The sequence below is a fragment of the Amblyomma mixtum genome, chromosome 4 (assembly GCF_055824585.1).
Source record: "Amblyomma mixtum isolate Tamu chromosome 4, ASM5582458v1, whole genome shotgun sequence".
NCBI lineage: Eukaryota > Metazoa > Arthropoda > Arachnida > Ixodida > Ixodidae > Amblyomma > Amblyomma mixtum.
In genome coordinates, this window is record NC_143015.1 from 157,089,233 (window position 1) to 157,106,728 (window position 17,496).

The following is a 17,496-nucleotide window of genomic DNA, read 5'->3' on the forward strand; positions in this document are numbered from 1 at the left end:
TTGCGCAATTACCAGTTTTTCTTTCAACATGGGCAATGTGCATTATTTTTTAGGAATTATTTTCCGATTAATTATTCTGTGCCTCTATATCACCTGTAACTTTCTCCTGAGACGTCATGGTTAAAAACCAACCAGAACTCTTTATCATACCGTAGAGAAACTCCGCTTCAAAAACTGTCTAGTTCTAGTGGACACTTCATTGAGGTTAATAGGAAGGATGCTGAATTGGGCGAGTTGCAGCGGATGCATGTTTGGAAAATTCAGCGCGAAACAAGACGAAAAGCAAGAATGCGCACGAGCGCTATCATGGCGCCACCTATGAACTTGGCTGTCAGCTGACGGTAGCATTCGGCCGGTTATATTAACTCTATGCATTCGGCATTACATCTGCGCCCTGTTCGTGCCTTGAGCAGCGCTGTTCAGTTCGTTTGTACGCACAGGTGGCGTGACAGTCTGCTATCCTCCGGATTTTGACCAAATAGGACGCTTGATTGCAAACATGGACCTTATGGATAGTTTCGCAACTGATGTGTTCAAAGCGCCTTGAAGGCCAAGACGCGTTATTATTCGCATGCTCTGTAATGGAAGGCAAGGCCAACAGAAGGCAGCAAGCAAAAAGCGAATTGGGCAGAAAATAGCAAAAAATGACGTCGGGGCGGATATTGCTTTAATTACGAATATTTAAGAACGCCGTTAAACACTTTCGTGTAGCCGAGTTAGTTTTGTAGCTTTTTTTTGGAGCGTTAACTGCGCTTAGATAGTTACAGAAAAAAAAAGTTTACGAACCTTTAGTCGCCTAAAAAATCTTGTACGAATAAATATTTGTGAGTGTTCGGCTACATTGAGACAATGAAATTATCTGCCTTGATAAATAAGTACACCCCATTGCTTTTTCTATGGCCGTCGTAAATATTGATGCTGGCGTAGGGAGCATTAATAAGTCATATTTTGCAGCGAAGAGGAAGAGTCGGCCATAATAACCACGCCGTTATCTCTCGGGACTACCTAATTTTCTCAAAATTACAACTTTAAAATATATTCCGGTTTAGTTACGCGTTTCTCGCTACTCGCGACCGACAGATGGCGTTATTTGCTGGTGCCCAGTAAGTGTATGTCGTGTCTTATCTGTAGCGTCCGTGTCGAGGGAAAAGATCTCAAAGATAACGTCGAACTAACTGTTCTATAACAACAAAATCACTCCACCATATATATATAAAACAAAGGTCTCACCCCTAGTGGGACCACTTACGTGGAATATATTTTTTTTCTCCCTCGAGGCGGCACTGAGTCGTATAAGGGGCGCCAGAGAGGCAGTTAAATTTGGAATAAGTCTCTGGCTCTGACACGTCTGCGAACAGCCTTTGACTGCGTTGCGAACAAATGCGAGCGCCAACTGCGTTTCACTGTAAACCATTTAGGCCCTTTCAGTCGCGTGGTCGTAATTTTTACATTTCAAATCATCTTCTTTTCACAACTGCTCGTTTTTATGGCTTAAATAACAGGCAGGCTACAAGTAAGCAAAAGACGGAAAAACCGACCGTGGGCGATGAAAATATGACTAGCCTTCACTGCATTTCACTTAATTCTAAGAAAATTGCAGCAAATGTGTCGAACGATCACTGAATACATCGATCAGCCGACATGCTGAAAAAGAACTCCGCGAAGAAAATCGCCCTTTGTTATTTCCATGGCCGGTAAGCCTGATGTTGACGGCTGGAATAAAGCGCTTTATGCTCTGGGTTAATAAAATATAAACGAGAAGGAGAAATTTGAGGCGGCCTTTCCTACCAACAGCAAAGGCTGAACAGCTCTTTTAGAAGCGCGAATTTATGCACTGAAATCGGCTTTCAGAATATAGCAACTATAGAAAGGAAGAAGGTAGATAGACGGGCGGTGTTTTTGATCAGATTCAATGAGGGTGTTTGCTGTGGACTGCTGGAGAATCCGATTTCGTGGAGAAAGTAGCTAGGATAATAAAAGTAACGTCCCCAGCAGCACAACAAATCGGCCAAATATTGGAGATGTGTTGGCAAATGCCCGTTCTACAAAGGACCAGGGTGAAACCATCTTTGGAAAAAATTCAGGGGGCACTTTGGCTCTCTAAAGTGCTGCAAGGCGAAAGCCTTTCCTGGCGCACTGCTCGGCATTGACTGCGAGACCATTTGTGCTGTACTAGTGCTTTATCTGACTACACACCTTGACTACACATTACAACTACACTTTGACTGCCGACTTTGACTGCTTCTTTAGCAAGACTCTCTCTGCTTCAATGAGTTCGGTTGCATCCATGGCTCTGTTCGCAGTGATGAGGTATGTAATGTGGTCACCCGCGGACGCCTTACGCTCCCTGTCGGAGCGAACGACAACTATTTTATTAGTTGTCGTCTGCTCCAAAAGGGGGCGTCAGGCATCCTTGGGTGACTTCATTACTGCGAAGCAGTGAACTCTGACGCCATAACCATTTCGACCAACAGAAAAGCGTGACACCTCTGCTGTCAACCTTCTGTAGACAACGATGAGGTATTAAGGGCTTTCGCCTTAAAATGAAGCGGTGAGCGACAGCCGGGGAGGCGGGAGCGTACTACCCAAGCCTTTAAGTCGTGATGCCATCTATCGGATGCGTTACGAAGCTCTACAAGCATCATTATCAGCAGAGTTGCCTCTTCTGTTCGTTTTGCTCCGTGCTTGCGACAACACAGCAGGCAGCTTTGACTGCGAGGGACTTTGTTCCAGGAGAAAGCGTTTGGTAGCGACAAGACTAACAACAAAAACAAAGAGACGAACAGCAGCAGCGGTGTTACAGGGCTTGTACATTTCCCGCAGTGCCGGCTGAAAAGGCCCTCCAAGTGGGCCGCATTTAACCCTTTCGTTCCAATCGTTCTCGCGTTCGAGGTAAATGGGGTCGACTATAGAATGCTTTGCGCAATCTCGAATGGGGCGGAAGAAAAGAATGGCCTCGGTCATGTCTTGTGTGCGGATAATTTACACACTATGCTGTCACGCCATCAGCTCGACCCTTTCTGTAAGGGGACGCAGTACTCCCAAAACGAGCTTTTCGAAGAAAATATTCAGAAGGTCGAGCATACGCAGGCACACTGTCGATGAGAGGACGCATTTACGTAAGTTTCCTGGAACAAACAGGGGTTGCTTTAGAGGGACCAGGAAATAACTTAAAGGACTTTAAACACCAATTTTTATCGCGTGTTTTTTTTCTTTCAAATGATGCTTTAGACATTAGAATACATTGATTCCCGTGTGGTTTTCGCCTACAACCAATAAACAATTTATAATTTGATTTCTACTTTCACGCTGTTTCGGTTTCATCAACAGAACGATGGCTCTGATGTGTAGATTATGTTAAGGTCACGTGACAGACAAAAAAAAAACGGCAATACAAATGCTGATACATACTTTTAACCCATTACAGCACTGAAACCAGTCTGCTTCAATATCTAGCATTACAGCGAACGACGTATCAGCAGTTATATTGCCGTTTATTTTGTGCGTCACTGGACCTAAACATCAAATACACGTCACAGCCATCGCTCGGTTGATGAAACTGAAACAGCGTCAACAAGAAATTCAATTACAAATTATTTCGTGGTCGTAAGCGAATAACACGAGGTGCTTCGTGCATACCAATGTCTAGCGCGCCGTTGGAAAGAAGAAAACACGCAAGCAAAAATTTGGTGTCTATAGCCCTCTAAGGTTATATTACAGCAGGCTTGCTTAACTACGAAAGCTGTATACTGACCACTGAGAAAGCTTCAAATTGCTTACATAGCGTCTGGAAGGTGTTGCATTTATCGCTTCATATTCATTACCCACAATTCGCTGAGCGGGCTTAGTATATTGTGTTTCGCTTTGTAACAATTATCAGGTCGTTCTTTCGCTCCGTGGCACGCTACGCCGCAGGTGATCGATTCACGCGCAAGCCTTCGGAGACGGCCAGCCACACGTTTACCTTTTCGAAAAGGAAATTTGCGAGTGCACAGAAAAATGCCCCTTGTCCATTCATTCCGGAAGCACAATCATGACCCCAAACTGACGCTTCTTGTTAAAAACAACGCGGCACACCATTGCAAAGGCATTTAGAATAGGGTGACCATATCAGTTAGGGGCATAGGGGAATTGTGCCCATGCGCAGCACAGTAACTGGAGGGACGTTATTGTCCTGCGCCTGCGAGCGGCGCCCCGCAAATCCCCTATGCCCCTAACCGTGATAGGGTGACCATATATACTAAAATTCTCTAATAAACACTTAGAATAAAGCGAAATGAACGGCAGCGCAACAAGGACACTAACAAGAAAGAGACACCACATGCCCACTTAGAATAAGGTGACCCTATTCTAAAGGTCCCTTTTATCCCCATTTCGCCACGATCATGGAAAATGTTTCCCACACAGTATACGCCTGCCAAGTCGCTTTCAACTCACCCCATTTCTCCATACGTCGATGGAATTGCATAACCGGGCCTGGGGTGTGGCCTGATCTCCGTGGCCAGAACCGACAACGCACACCCTCACCAGAGAAGGATTTGGCCACCCTTGTGTAGTGCTTGTCCACAACCTTGTATGAACAACCCAATCAACGATCGGCTTTCAGTCCCCAGTGGCTGCGGAAAAGTTGACCGGGGCGGCGGTCAGACATATGACGCAGCGGAGGGTGCTAAGAATCTCTAGCTCCGGACAGGCCGCCATTGGAAAGTGAACCTGGCAACGTCTAACGCTAAAACCTTATCCAGTGAGGCTAGCTCGAGGAACCAGCGGGTATTAAATGGAATGTCATAGGACTTAGTGAGGTTAGGTGGACAGATGAGGCGTATACAGTACCAAAGGGCGGGCACGTACAGTGCTACCGTGGGTTAGCAGACAGGCGAGAACTAGGTGTGGGATTCCTCATAAATCAGTATATAGCTGGCAACATAGAGGAGTTTTATAGTATTAACGAGAGGGTGGCAGCTATCGTAATTAGGCTTAATAACGGGTACAATCTGAAGGTGGTGCAGGCCTACGCGCGTACAACCAGCCATGATGACCAAATCGTCGAAAGCTTCCATGAAGACGTGTAATCGGCAATGAACAAAGTAATATATGAAATATCTATTTTTATTTCCTTTTATAAATATGCTTGCACTTTTATTTTGTGGAGTTTAACCCCATTGCTGTTTGCCTTTTGTACTCCGTATTATGTATTTGTGTGTTTTACCACTCATGTGATACCCTCTAACTGAGGGCCCGTAAGAGTATCCTGAATAAATAAATAAATAATACAGCACACTGTACTTCACTCCCCTATAGGGCTTCAGCTTAAGTTAAGAAACACGCAGCGAGCTATAAAAAGAAAAAGGACCAGGTGTAACGTTAAGAGGCCGGAAGCGGGCAGAGTGGATGAGGAAACAAACGCGGGTTAATGACATCCCAGCAATACTTTGATTTGAGCTAGTTGGTCGTAGCATGACATGTTTACGCAAAAGGCGTACTGGCGCTAAAAAACTGAGACAACACACACGCGCCAGTCCTGTCCTATTGTGTGTGTTGTCTCCGTTTTTTAGCGCCAGTACGCCTTTTGCGTAAACATGTTAATGACATCCTAGTCGATGAAGAAGAAGAAATGGGCTACACAGAACATGGCCCATGATTAGTGATTAATGACAGTTTATGAGTCAGATCAACGGTGTGAGATATGGCGCACACCGTATTATGGAGAACAAAAGACTGATTTAGATCACATTGCGTTCTATAACATGCACCGCAATATCAGTGAACGGCACCGTACGGAGGTCGCCCAAATAAATTCTCGACGGCTCAAGGACGCAAACGCACTGAGTTAGACCTTATTAGCGAACTCATTTGAAAGGAACGTTGAAGCTTTAGAAATTACAACCACGACAGGTGGCAGCTGTCGACGGTTTCGTCTCCCATAAGTCAGCCATCGCGAAACGCGTGTGTCTCGCAAGTTGGCCACCGAAGAGGCAGATAGACAGATGGCGGCTTTAGAAAGGCAGATGGTAAGAATTGAAGTTGACATGCATTGAAAATTACAGCGCTCTAATTACTAAGCGACTACCTTTGCGGAAAACAGAGCTCTTGTGAGCTACTTTGTAAACGGGAATTACCCTATAAGAGAGTAAATAATCAGTAAACGGCCTTCCAGCACACTCCCTAATAGGGGCAGGGTGTGCTGCCATGGTTATGCCGCCATGTGCTGCCATGGATATTGGCAGTTTGCCAATAACCCTCAAGAGAAAACTCTATAACAGCTGTATCTCACCGGTACTCACCTATGGGGCAGAAACGTAGAGGCTAACAAAGAGCGTTCAGCCAAAGTCAAGGACGCCGTATCCCCCCCAGCCCCAACCCCACCAGAGAGGACTGGGAGGCGGCCCTGCTCGGCTGTCAAGACCTAAAAAGCCAAAAGGCTTTGGTTCAACGGACGCGGGCGGCGTTGCTTGCCAATGGGGCACCGGAATAGGGGCTCCACCTAGTGTTGTAAGGGGAAAGGGCCAATAGGGTCCTACCCCAATCACCTTTCTGTAAAAAAACTTAATTTCCCATAAATGTTTTTCACCACCACCAGCGAGCTATGGAAAGAAAAGTGACAGGTGCAATGTTAAGAGTTCGGACGCGGGCGCAGTGGGTGAGAGAACAAACGCGGATTAATGACATCCTAGTCGAAATAAAGAGGAAGAAATGGGTTGGGCAGGATATGTAATGCGAAGGCAAGATAACCGCTGGTGCTTACGGGTAACGGAGTGGATTCCGAGAGAAGGCAAACGTAGCAGGGGACGGCAGAAAGTTAGGTGGGCGGATGAGATTAAGAAGTTTGCCGGGATACGGTGACCGCAACTGGCAAAGGACAGGGTTAATTGGAGATACATGGGAGAGGCCTTTGCCCTGCAGTGGGTGTAGTCAGGCTGATGATGATGATGATGATGATGAGACTATCCATAGTCCATGGTACAATGATTGGTTTGGTTCATTTGGGTTTAACATCCCAAAGCGACTCAGGCTGTGAGCGACGCCGTAGTGAAGGGCTCCGGAAATTTCGACCACCTGGGGTTTTTTAACGTGCACTGACATCGCGCAGTACACGGGCCTCTAGAATTTCGGTTTCAACGAAATTCAGCCGCCGCGGCCGGGATCGAACCCACGTCTTTCGGGTCAGCAGCCGAGCGCCGTAACCACTGAGCCACCGCGGCGGGGCAAATGACAATGATCCCTAGACTATCTATTGCAGAGGGATGGATAGCTGGGTGAGTTGGTAAAAGTTCATTGCAGGTGGTATAGCGCGAAACAGACGAAAGCACAAAAGAAAGACACCACAGACGAGCGCTGACTCGGAACTAATGTTTTCATTGAAAAGAACACGAAATTTATACATCAAAGTCCAGTGATATAACAGAGCCGAGAGCACTTGCACAAGCACTTTCAAGGGCTGATTCTTTTTCGAATCATTTAGCTAATCATTCCCTTCTTATAGACTGTATTACACTCCTATAGATATTTCCTGTTGTCCATTTAAGGTCTATAAATTGTCTATAGAAAAAAGTCTGCTAAAAGTATATGGCCATAAATCTATAGATTTTCTATAGACTGTCTATAGCATTTGTATTTCCTATAGACCAATGTATAGGATTTATCTATAGAAAGCCTATAGACTTAATAGAAGTGACAGTCTAAAGAAATTTTCGCAAAGGTGGGGTACATTTCCATCACTTAAAATATGAAATGCGGTTGGCAAAATTACCTCTTCAAGAAGTGCGAAGTTTTTGCAATTACCAAGGCTTTAATCGAGGCTCCAATCTCCTCTACTTGCTAACCGCAACAGCTACGGTGCCACTTTTAAAAGGCTCCCTTCATTGCTAACTTCATCATGTTACTATGCTTCGAGGTGGGGACATAACTCCGTTGCCAACAGCAAGCATTCCATATTTTTAGTGATCGAAACCTATCCCGGGATTTGGGCCATATACCCTGCCCTATTAGGGAGCCCGCCAGAGTACTGTTTACTCTGTTCATATACCCTCATACGTTAATTCCTGTTTACAGTGTACAAAATTTAAATAGAAAGCATAAGTGTCGCCCCCACCGGCCATTTTCGCAAGCACAGTGCGGTGACTAAAAGCTGACTTTTTATCGCGCATCTCTGAAGCTTGGCTAAGCAGCCATTCACTTCCAAACGGTGAGAACAGAGTCCTTTTCTGTGTTGACGTCACGTGTTTTTTAAATTTTTTAAATCGAATTTTCTGATCAATGAACACATCTATTGCTGCCAGACAGATGTTAACATAGCCAGAAAGAGCCATAAACTAGACTTCTTTAAAGACCAAAAATTAGATTGATTTGTCCTCCGCGTTATCCTCCGTGAGCCTTTGATGATTCAGGATGGATTGATCCGCAATGGGGAAGGAAAGGAGGAAAGGCCGAAAGAGGGAGATGTTGAAGATGAGAAATGAGGATGTCTGCATGAGGCGACCGAAACAACACGCACATGTCCATGCGCGTACCATATACAACAACGCATATAGCAACGGGACGTCGCAAGACGTAATATGGACTTTTCTAATAGGATGGCTCTATCGATTAATGGCGTAGGGGAACAGCGGATCTCCAGTACGCATGCGCAGGGCAATAACCGAAGGGGCGCTATTGTCCAGCGCCTGCGCACATGGAACTCCGCTGTTCCCCTGTGATCCTAACCGATATAGTCACCCTATTCGAAAACTCTCTGATAGTAACACTGCGTCACTAAAGCGCACGGTGTATTAAGAAGTGTGTTGTGTTGTATTGGGTTTAATGGCACATAGGAAGCCATTTAATGGCACATATTAAGGAAGCCAACACTCACCGAAGCTAAAGATAATAGGGAAGTGTTTCTATCTTTTATATTTATGGTGCTGACCAGTGATAAATGAATAGCGTAATTAATTCATAGCTGAAAGATATTTGATTAAAAGGCAGAGAAAAAAAAAACATGTCGCCGGTGGGATTCGGATCCACGCCCTGCGAATTTCGCGTTCGATGATTTATCAACTGGGTTACGATGGCGGCAGTTCAGTCTTATACACTCGAGGGTATTTATGTAAATTTACGGAGCCCAAAAGCTGCGGTGTGCCATGCGTCTGGTAAACCCGATTTTTTTACTTTATAACACCGCGCCCGCGTTCAGCGCTGACCACGACAGTCTGCCGGTAAATAAAACGAGCAATCTTCGGACACTCCTCTCTGTAGGCGTCTAACGGAGAACCACGCTGGCATATTATGAAGGCAAAAGTCTATTGATAGAAGTCAGGGCAAATAAGAGAAGAACGCGCCAAGCGTAACTCTTTCCCCTCACGCATTTCCTCCTCACCGCCTATCGCTTGAACACAGACGCTCCGTATTCAACAGCCCAGGCGAGGAGGGAGGGGTAAAGGAGAGGACATGATTTACGAGGCCACACCCCCCCCCCACACGCACGCACGCACGCACGCACACACACACACACACACACACACACACACACACACACACACACACACACACACACACACACACACACACACACACACACACACACACACACACACACACACACACACACACACACACACACGCACGCACGCACCTTTTTTGACTGACGGGCAACCAGTTAATGAAAATGCCAAAGAGGCAGCCCTGGCAACTCGTCGAAGGCAGGTTTGTAATCAGTGAAATACACACCTGCTCGAGCGTAGCTACCGTGTGCCCGGTTTGACGGCGCTCACAAAAGGCGCACGCGACGCCGGGGTGCGAAAGGAAACCATGTTCGTGCGCCTTGGTTAGGCGCACAAAACACACAACAGCACACCTTAGAAAACGGGCACCTCGAGGAAGCTGGAGGGACCTGGTTACCATTGTTACTTGCCACATCTGTGTTTGATTGTTCGCGTTCTTGTCTCTGCGTTTTCTTTTCGTCGATTTTATTTTTCGTTCTCGCGCTCCCCCGCCGCGTCTCGAATCCGCGAGAGAGAACGTGTTGTGCTCTGCAGGGACTTGACTTTACGGAGTACACCGGAATACGACGGAAGGACAGCACCGTACGCTTGCCCTAGGCTTCCTATGCTTCTCGGTGTTTGAAAGTTGCGGACACTACGGCATCTCTGGAGCCCGCGGCTGGCATCTTTGTGGCTCAAGTCGGAAGCGCCCGGACGTACTTTAAGTTAGACTCCCCGGAAGTCCGGAACCCTGACCAGGACCTACCTCACCCACCACGGATCACCGTCGACACGTTTTGTCGAGTCATCGAATGCGCGCCGCTCCCGTAAGCTGAGTGCGTCTGGGCCACGCCCATTTCTTTCTTTCTCCTCTTCTTCACGAGCGCCTTCGAAAAAAACGTGACAATAGATTTCGACCACAATACCGATCGACAGCAGCGCGCAGTACGTATAAAGGAATCTCGAAAGCTGAGGCCTTCTTACTCGACTTGTTTTGAAAGCGGGTGCTACGCTTCGAGCGACCTGCTACAACTGCCAGGTAAAGCCATCGGTTGGTTGTCTTCTCATGTGGAGCCTTGAATGCTCTCAGCTCTCTCACTGCTGATAAGGCTGGAAGATGCTATTAATAGCCCGACAGCGCACGCGCCACAAGCTATATTAACTTATAATCAGGACATCAGGTCGCGGATTGTCCGTACTACCGTTATGTTGCCCGCTGCGCAATGGTGTCTTGAATGTGACCAAATCAGTTTTGGCGCCATTAAGGATGCAGCCTGATTTATAGCCGGCGTCTCTTTATTGCATGAAAGCAGCCTGTGAAGAGGCTGGAGTAGCTTTTACAACCTCTCACGGCTTTTGAAGAAAGAATCTAGAGTTGTTTTTTACAGCCTACTGTGCCGCCGGGACCCGTAGCGATAGGGTGGTTCAGAAAGTTGTTTTGCGGCATTCACTTTGTGCAGTTATAGCTGCTGCGTAGGCTGTCCACTGCTGCGCTCACTTTTATACTTACCTGTGTATTACAACTTACCTGTAGTGCGTGCATGTAATGCAAGGAAAGGTACCGTGATTGCAGTCTAACGCAAAATACCTTTGTGGTTCGATGCATAGGCCGCCGTGCATTTTTTCGCTACATCGTTAGGCCTATCGTTTCTTTGAAACGTTCTGCTGAGCGCGACTGCCAGAAATGAAGGTGGAGCTTTGTCAACCAAAGTAATACAACTTGATTTCTTGAGGTGCTTTCAACGGTCTTCCGTACGGAGCCACGGTAGATGAATGTTGACGGAAATGATGTAACCGAGCCGAGACGGGATGAAAGGAAAAGACGCGAACCCTCGGTCCCTTTTTCCCTTCTTAGCGTTGTTACATTCTTCACGTCAACATATACCAACCAGCCCGCATCAGCCCTCTTCTAAAATGAATGTTCTATTCGAGAAAGAAAGACGGAAACTGAAGATGACGATGCCGAGGCAGCTCCCCCAAGAGCTCGAAGTAGTCATATGCTAAGGCTTCTATTTCGGCCCTGTGTTTCAGTGCATCTTCTATTATTCCACTCACAAAATTAGAATACGTTGTCCTGTGACCTGTCAGTCAGTGAAGAGCTTCTTAGGGGTTCACACCAGAGCGTTCAACTAAGCTGTTATGAGTCCTAGGCAAAGGAAACGTACTAAGTACAACAAAGGATTAGCTGTTTTCTTGAAGACAGCTCTAGCTAATCGAATCCTGCAAGTCGTCCAGCCCACTGAACAAAGACTATAAACTGTGAGGAAGAGTAGCGGTGTTCTTTGCGGCATTTTTTCACTGCGCTGCTTACTCCGGGAAGTCTTTGGCATAGAGTTATCTCTTGTGGCCCACTGTCACTTATCCCAAATGAAAATGTTGATCATGACCGAAGACACATGGGGAAAAAGACTATTTAAATGCTGCACAAACGTATCTTTTCCATGCCACCGTCAGCTTTGTCGGACCAGTGACTTTTCGCATGCAGGAGAAAGCACACCGCTCTCACAAGCAAATTTTTTCAGGTCAGATATCACAAGGAAATAAGTAATTGCAACAACGAACTCTTAGAGTAATTACGCATTAATATCTTAATAGCAGCGTCTCTGCAACTAAACTAAGTTCTTCTCAGCCGCGTCTTAAACGTTAGAGGGAAGTTCAGGAGAGGAATACTCTTGTCGAAACTTAGCCACGAGGCGGAGGCTCTATCCTTAACCGAGTTTTAGTCGATCACTCCCGAATCGAAGAAGGAGCCGAGAAGCTACTGGATGACTGTCCCAGCTTTGATACTCCGCGAGTGGCTCCCATGGGGCCAATGCGTTTAATCGAATCTCGTCCATTCACGGAGGGCAAGATTTAGGGACTACGACATTACATCCGGTCGGTACGGAACTATATTTAAAGTCTGGAGTGGTCGCCTATAGAGACGCACCATGGGTTAATTTCTTAATGGGAATTCACGGACATGACTTGTTTGATTTCTGTTTTCATTGTGCTCTCTTTGCTTTTGCAAACTTTTTCCTTTTGTTTTTGAGCTCGATGTTTCACATTAAGTAACCAGCTGACCTAACGTTCTACGCTACTGAACCCCAAGCATGCAGGTAAAATTTATACAGTAGGACGAAATGTCCAAACACCGACATTGACTAAACTGTCAGGAGCACCAGACGATGCAAACTGCAAATATTCGAAACCACATGTGAGATCTGTCGATAATACCTTTTGATTATTGGGTTTTCCTGTCCTTCAGCTATAATCTGTTACTCATCGGGAATAAGTAAATAAGGACCCAAAATTTGTTTAGTGTGGTAGTGTACACTTCTTGTCCTGGCATGTACGGCTCCCGAGAATAAATTTAGCTTTATCTGTATTAATTTTTCTTTTGCTAGAAAGACTGTTCTGTTGATAACTCAAAATATTTTTTCAGCAATATTATCGCCCTCCTCAGAGAACACGTGAAAATAGGCGCGAATATGTGCGTTTGTGTTTCTTGACGCTCGTCAATCGGAGTGAAGTATTCCCGCGCACTTCTTCGCTGCGCCGGCCCAGAGCATTGAAGTCAACACCGACGAGTTCTAAAGTTAGCGTAAATTACGTTTTAGAGAAAAAAAGAAATAAAAGTAGTCTTCCGTGTGGAATGATTTACACGAAAACCGAAATTCCTGCGAAATCTTCGGCGTCAAAGTGAAGAAAACGCTCTTTGTTGCCCAGACGGCATTGACAAGGAGCCTACCTTTACTTCAGCAAGGCAGAATAAATATGTCTCAAGGGGCTCAGTAGGGGAAAATGTTTGCCAACAAGAAAGCTAAATTATGTAAAATTCGTCGATGAACAGGTATTCTGCACGCAAAAAAAAAAGCTTTTACCGAGAAAAGCGAGGTCTGTCTGTCGGTTGCTTACTATTTACTGAAATACTAAAATGCGATAGACTGGTGTGTTATACCGAAAGGCACGTGCCAACCACGTTTCAATGTTCGAGAATGACAGGGTCAGCTATAACGAAACGATACGTAGTAAGTAAGTTCGATGTTATTCTTTAAAAGTCTGGAAACTCGGGAAACCAGATCCGAGTGCAATGAGACTAATTCTGTGTGTTTCAGTCAATTTTCACCAGTCTGCCCGTTTTGCTGGCTTTAGTTCACATAAAACGGCTCAGCACTGATAAGCGCTCGAGGGCTAGACAACGATACCAGCCAACAAAGAAAGCAGGGACCCATCATAAACTGCACTTACATAAGGAGACGATTGTTAATCTCGTCCCTGGTTCCAGAGTGATAAATTACAATTGCCGCAATGATCTAAAATTGATTTCACTTCCTTTCCACTCTTTTCTCCTTTCTCCCTTTCTTTCTTCCTTCCTTTCTTTCTTTTCCTTCATTTTTGATTCCCTTCCTTCCTTCTTCCTTTCTTCTTTTCTTTCTCTCCTCTCTCTCTTTCTATCTTATTTTCTTTCCTCTCTCCTTTCTGTCTTTCTTTCCTTCCTTCTTTTCTTTTTCTCTCTTTCTCCCTTCCTTCCTTCATTTCATTCCTTCTTTTCTTTTTCTTTCTTCCTTCTTTTCTTTCCTTCTTTTCTTTTTCCCTCTTCCTTCCTTCCGTACTTCCCTTCCTTCTTTCCTTTCTTTCTTTCTTTCTTTCTTTCTTTCTTTTTTCTTTATTTCTTTCTTTCTTTCCTTCTGTCTTCCTCTCTGCCTTCCTTCCTTCCTTCCTTCCTTCCTTCCTTCCTTCCTTCCTTCCTTCCTTTCTTTCTTTCTTTCTTTCTTTCTTTCTTTCTTTCTTTCTTTCTTTCTTTCTTTCTTTCTTTCTTTCTTCCTTTCTTTCTTTCTTCCTTTCCTTCCTTTCTTTTTCTCTCTTTCCTTCTTCCTTTCTAACTTCTTTCTCTGTGTCTTTTTTCCTCCTTTCTTGCTTCTCTTCCTCTTTTCTTCACTTCCTTCCTTCCTTTCCTCCTTTCTCTCTTTCTTTCTTTCTTTCTTCCTTTTTCTCTTCGTGCAGAGCCATGCGGAGCAGCCTAACCAAAGACAAAGCCTGAGCCAGATAGTTTAGACGAGCAAGCACCACATCGCGGCCTCCGTACAGGCACAACGTGGTACAGAGGTAACAGCCATGAACTGCCCCGTTCTTCTGGCTGTCCTCGCTGCATTCGTCTCGCTTCTTCTGGGTCCGGACACCTGTCAGGCGGAACCAGACTCGCGGTGCGACCTGGACGACTGCTCGGCCTCCTGCTCCGAGCTCGGGGCCATGCGTTGGAGTTGTGAGGAGGACGGATGCCTGTGTACTTTCCTCGTGGACGACGCCAAGTCCCTGGAGTTGGGCGAGGAGGTTGAAGGTCAACAAACTCAAGGCGGCGGCCGCGAGAAAGGACGTCCGAAGTTGAAGTACAACCCAGCAAAGAAGAAACACACCACTGGAAAGGACAAAGACATCACTGGAGCTGACAAGGACAGTTCTGGAAAGGAGGAAGGCGGCCCTGGAAAGGAAACTGGCACCAACAACGCCACCAACGCCCCTGGTCAACAGTCTATTCAAGGGCAATTGCCTTCCAGTACTGCGGGCGGTCATAAAGATCAAGGACAGAAGAATCAAACGACGGGCGGACAACGCGAAAAGGATAACGTGACGGCCGCTGGAAGTCCGGGGGCTTCAAAAAAGCCGGACAAAAAGGAGACTAGTGTAAATGACCCTGGGCAGAAGGACAAGGGCATCTTCGGCTTTTTTTCGAGACAGGCACTGGAACCGGATAGGGGGCGCAGAGGCAAGAAAAAAAGCACCTTTATGGGCCGGGCCGGCCCGGAGCGTAGCAATATGCACATGCCGTTCCTTGTGAGAAGTCTGGAGCGGCCGTTGTCTCAGGAGCAGGTTATGAACCAACTCAAAAAACAGAAGGGAGACATTCCTATGAAGAAGATAGAGGAGTTTATAATGAAAGGGTGACGTGAATAAAGGCACTCTGCGTTTAAATGGCGAAAGCTATCCTGGGTTGTTAATGCGAAATCATTTCTTGGCTATGTTCGCGGTTTCGTGTCCGCAGAAAGTGGACGCAGAACGTGTCGGCAGCCCTTACGTTGTTCGAGGAAGAGTTGAGTAAAATAATTGAATATGATAGAGGATGACAAAATGTCGATGCCCGTCCAATTTGGTTCATGTGGAGTAATTAATTAATTAGAGGCGAAAAAGTCGATTGGATGTCAAAATACTCACGGACGTGATGAAAGCACCCAAGCTTTCATTCTGGCAAATTTTATTGACAAAAGTCGATGAACAGTCTATAGACTGCCTAAAAAATTGTTGCAAGGGCAGAAATTCAGTCGTGTCCCGGATAGATCACGCCTTGCCCTGTAGCAGCAATAGCACTGGCACCCTTCCTGAAAAGGGTATCATGCTCCAAACTCTTAGCCCACCTCGTTACATCCCAAGCAGAATAGGTAATCGGGCCAGTATTGGAAAGACATTGGAAAAAGCCGGTGCTACAAAGGACAAGAGTGGAACCATCCATTTCCAATATTGAGTCGATTGCCTATGCTGCTTGGGATCTATCCGCGTACTCTATCCTGGTGCACTGACATAGTGAGACGCGAAGCACAGTCACCAGGAGAACGAACAACAGCGCCACTGTTCGCCCTCGATGCCCCCAGTCATGCCTGTTCAAGACGTGGAACATGACAGCGCTAGTCGCAGTGGGTACTATTGACTGTCTTCGCGCGGAAAGGGGGGAAATATGAATGGAGCCTAAATCTTTCTTCGTGTCTCGCTTTGTCAGCACCGCAAAGTTTTGGCGGCGAAATGGTTTTGTCCTCGATTCTACGCCTAAGAGGGCATCGCATACTGTCGCCAATGGAAACACGACATAGAAACACTCTAGACACGAATATACACCTATATGGGTGTAAAAAGGGAGTAAGTTGTCCTCTAGCACACTCCCTTTTAGAGAAGAGAGCGTGATAGAAATCAGATTACTACCTTTTTAGTCCCTTATTTTTAAAGTCAATGATAGGATTATTAAAATAAATTCTTTATGCATTGTTTACACGAGACAACCCATTGCTTTTTTTAACCTCTTATTTCTCGAAGCTGAGTTTAGGAGGAGACGTCAAGAAACTGAAAGCGGTGCCCATCAGATGTGTTGTTCTACACATACGCTTGTGAAACTGAAATACGCCAAACGCAGAACAAGCTGACCTGACGTTCGTTTGAGAGCCCCCTTAAGTTCAGAAAAGCCCGACAAGAAAAAGATTATGACTCCGCACAAAATAACATGAGATGAGTCAGTCAAGTCAGCCACTAGAACCGAACACAGCTGGCAAAAACAAACAAAAAGCGCAACGTTAATGGCCGTATAGGCGCGGATAGCAGCAAGATGCACATGCCATTCAATATGGAGTGTCTAGAACGGTGGTTCACGAAACATGTAATGGAGTAACTTAAAAAACACAAGGAAGGCATTTCCCATGGAAGACAAAAAAAAAAAGAGTGTCTAAATAAACGGGGAAGTAAAGAACGGCATGTGCATATGGATGGGGGGGGGGGGGGGTGATTTCAGAAGTCTGGAGAGTTGGGCTTGTTGGGCTTGTGTATCTATCTGTTCGTCCCGTCCAGGCGCTGTTTCCAACATTACGAGAATAAGAATGCGTACTTTGATGCATTTTAAACGATTCGCTTTTCTTTTGAAACGTTTTTGAGAACGCGTAGTATAGCTGAGTTACGTATAACAGCTTACGTCAGGTGTCTTCCAGACACCAAATGAGAACTGCAGTGAGGATTGACGCAACAATGCACAAGTACGCAACAAATTATTTGCTCCGTGGATTCAACACATGCAATGCTTCTTCAGCGGCTACTTGAATTATAGGCGCCGCTTTTCTGCCTGCTTAAACCCTGCATTGCCCACACACTGCAAACTTCAGATAAACGAGATGAACTCCAAGGGTTTGATCTCTGATAATCCTTTCATTGCTAACGAAAAAAAAAGAAAATTGACAGTGGCTTAGCTCGGCTATGCCAAGGTATACGTAGCGAAAGCAGGCATGTGACACAGCTGGCGAAGCAA

At 45.8% G+C, this 17,496-nt stretch overlaps 1 protein-coding gene across 1 annotated transcript; it reads left to right on the top strand.

The window, feature by feature from the left end:
* Window positions 1-14,481: 14,481 nt before the first annotated feature.
* On the top strand, window positions 14,482-15,383 carry LOC149348920 (uncharacterized). The gene has a single exon (XM_089585945.1). The coding sequence runs from the start codon at window positions 14,556-14,558 to the stop codon at window positions 15,381-15,383; it is 828 nt and encodes a 275-aa protein (XP_089442071.1). The 5' UTR covers window positions 14,482-14,555.
* Window positions 15,384-17,496: the final 2,113 nt, after the last annotated feature.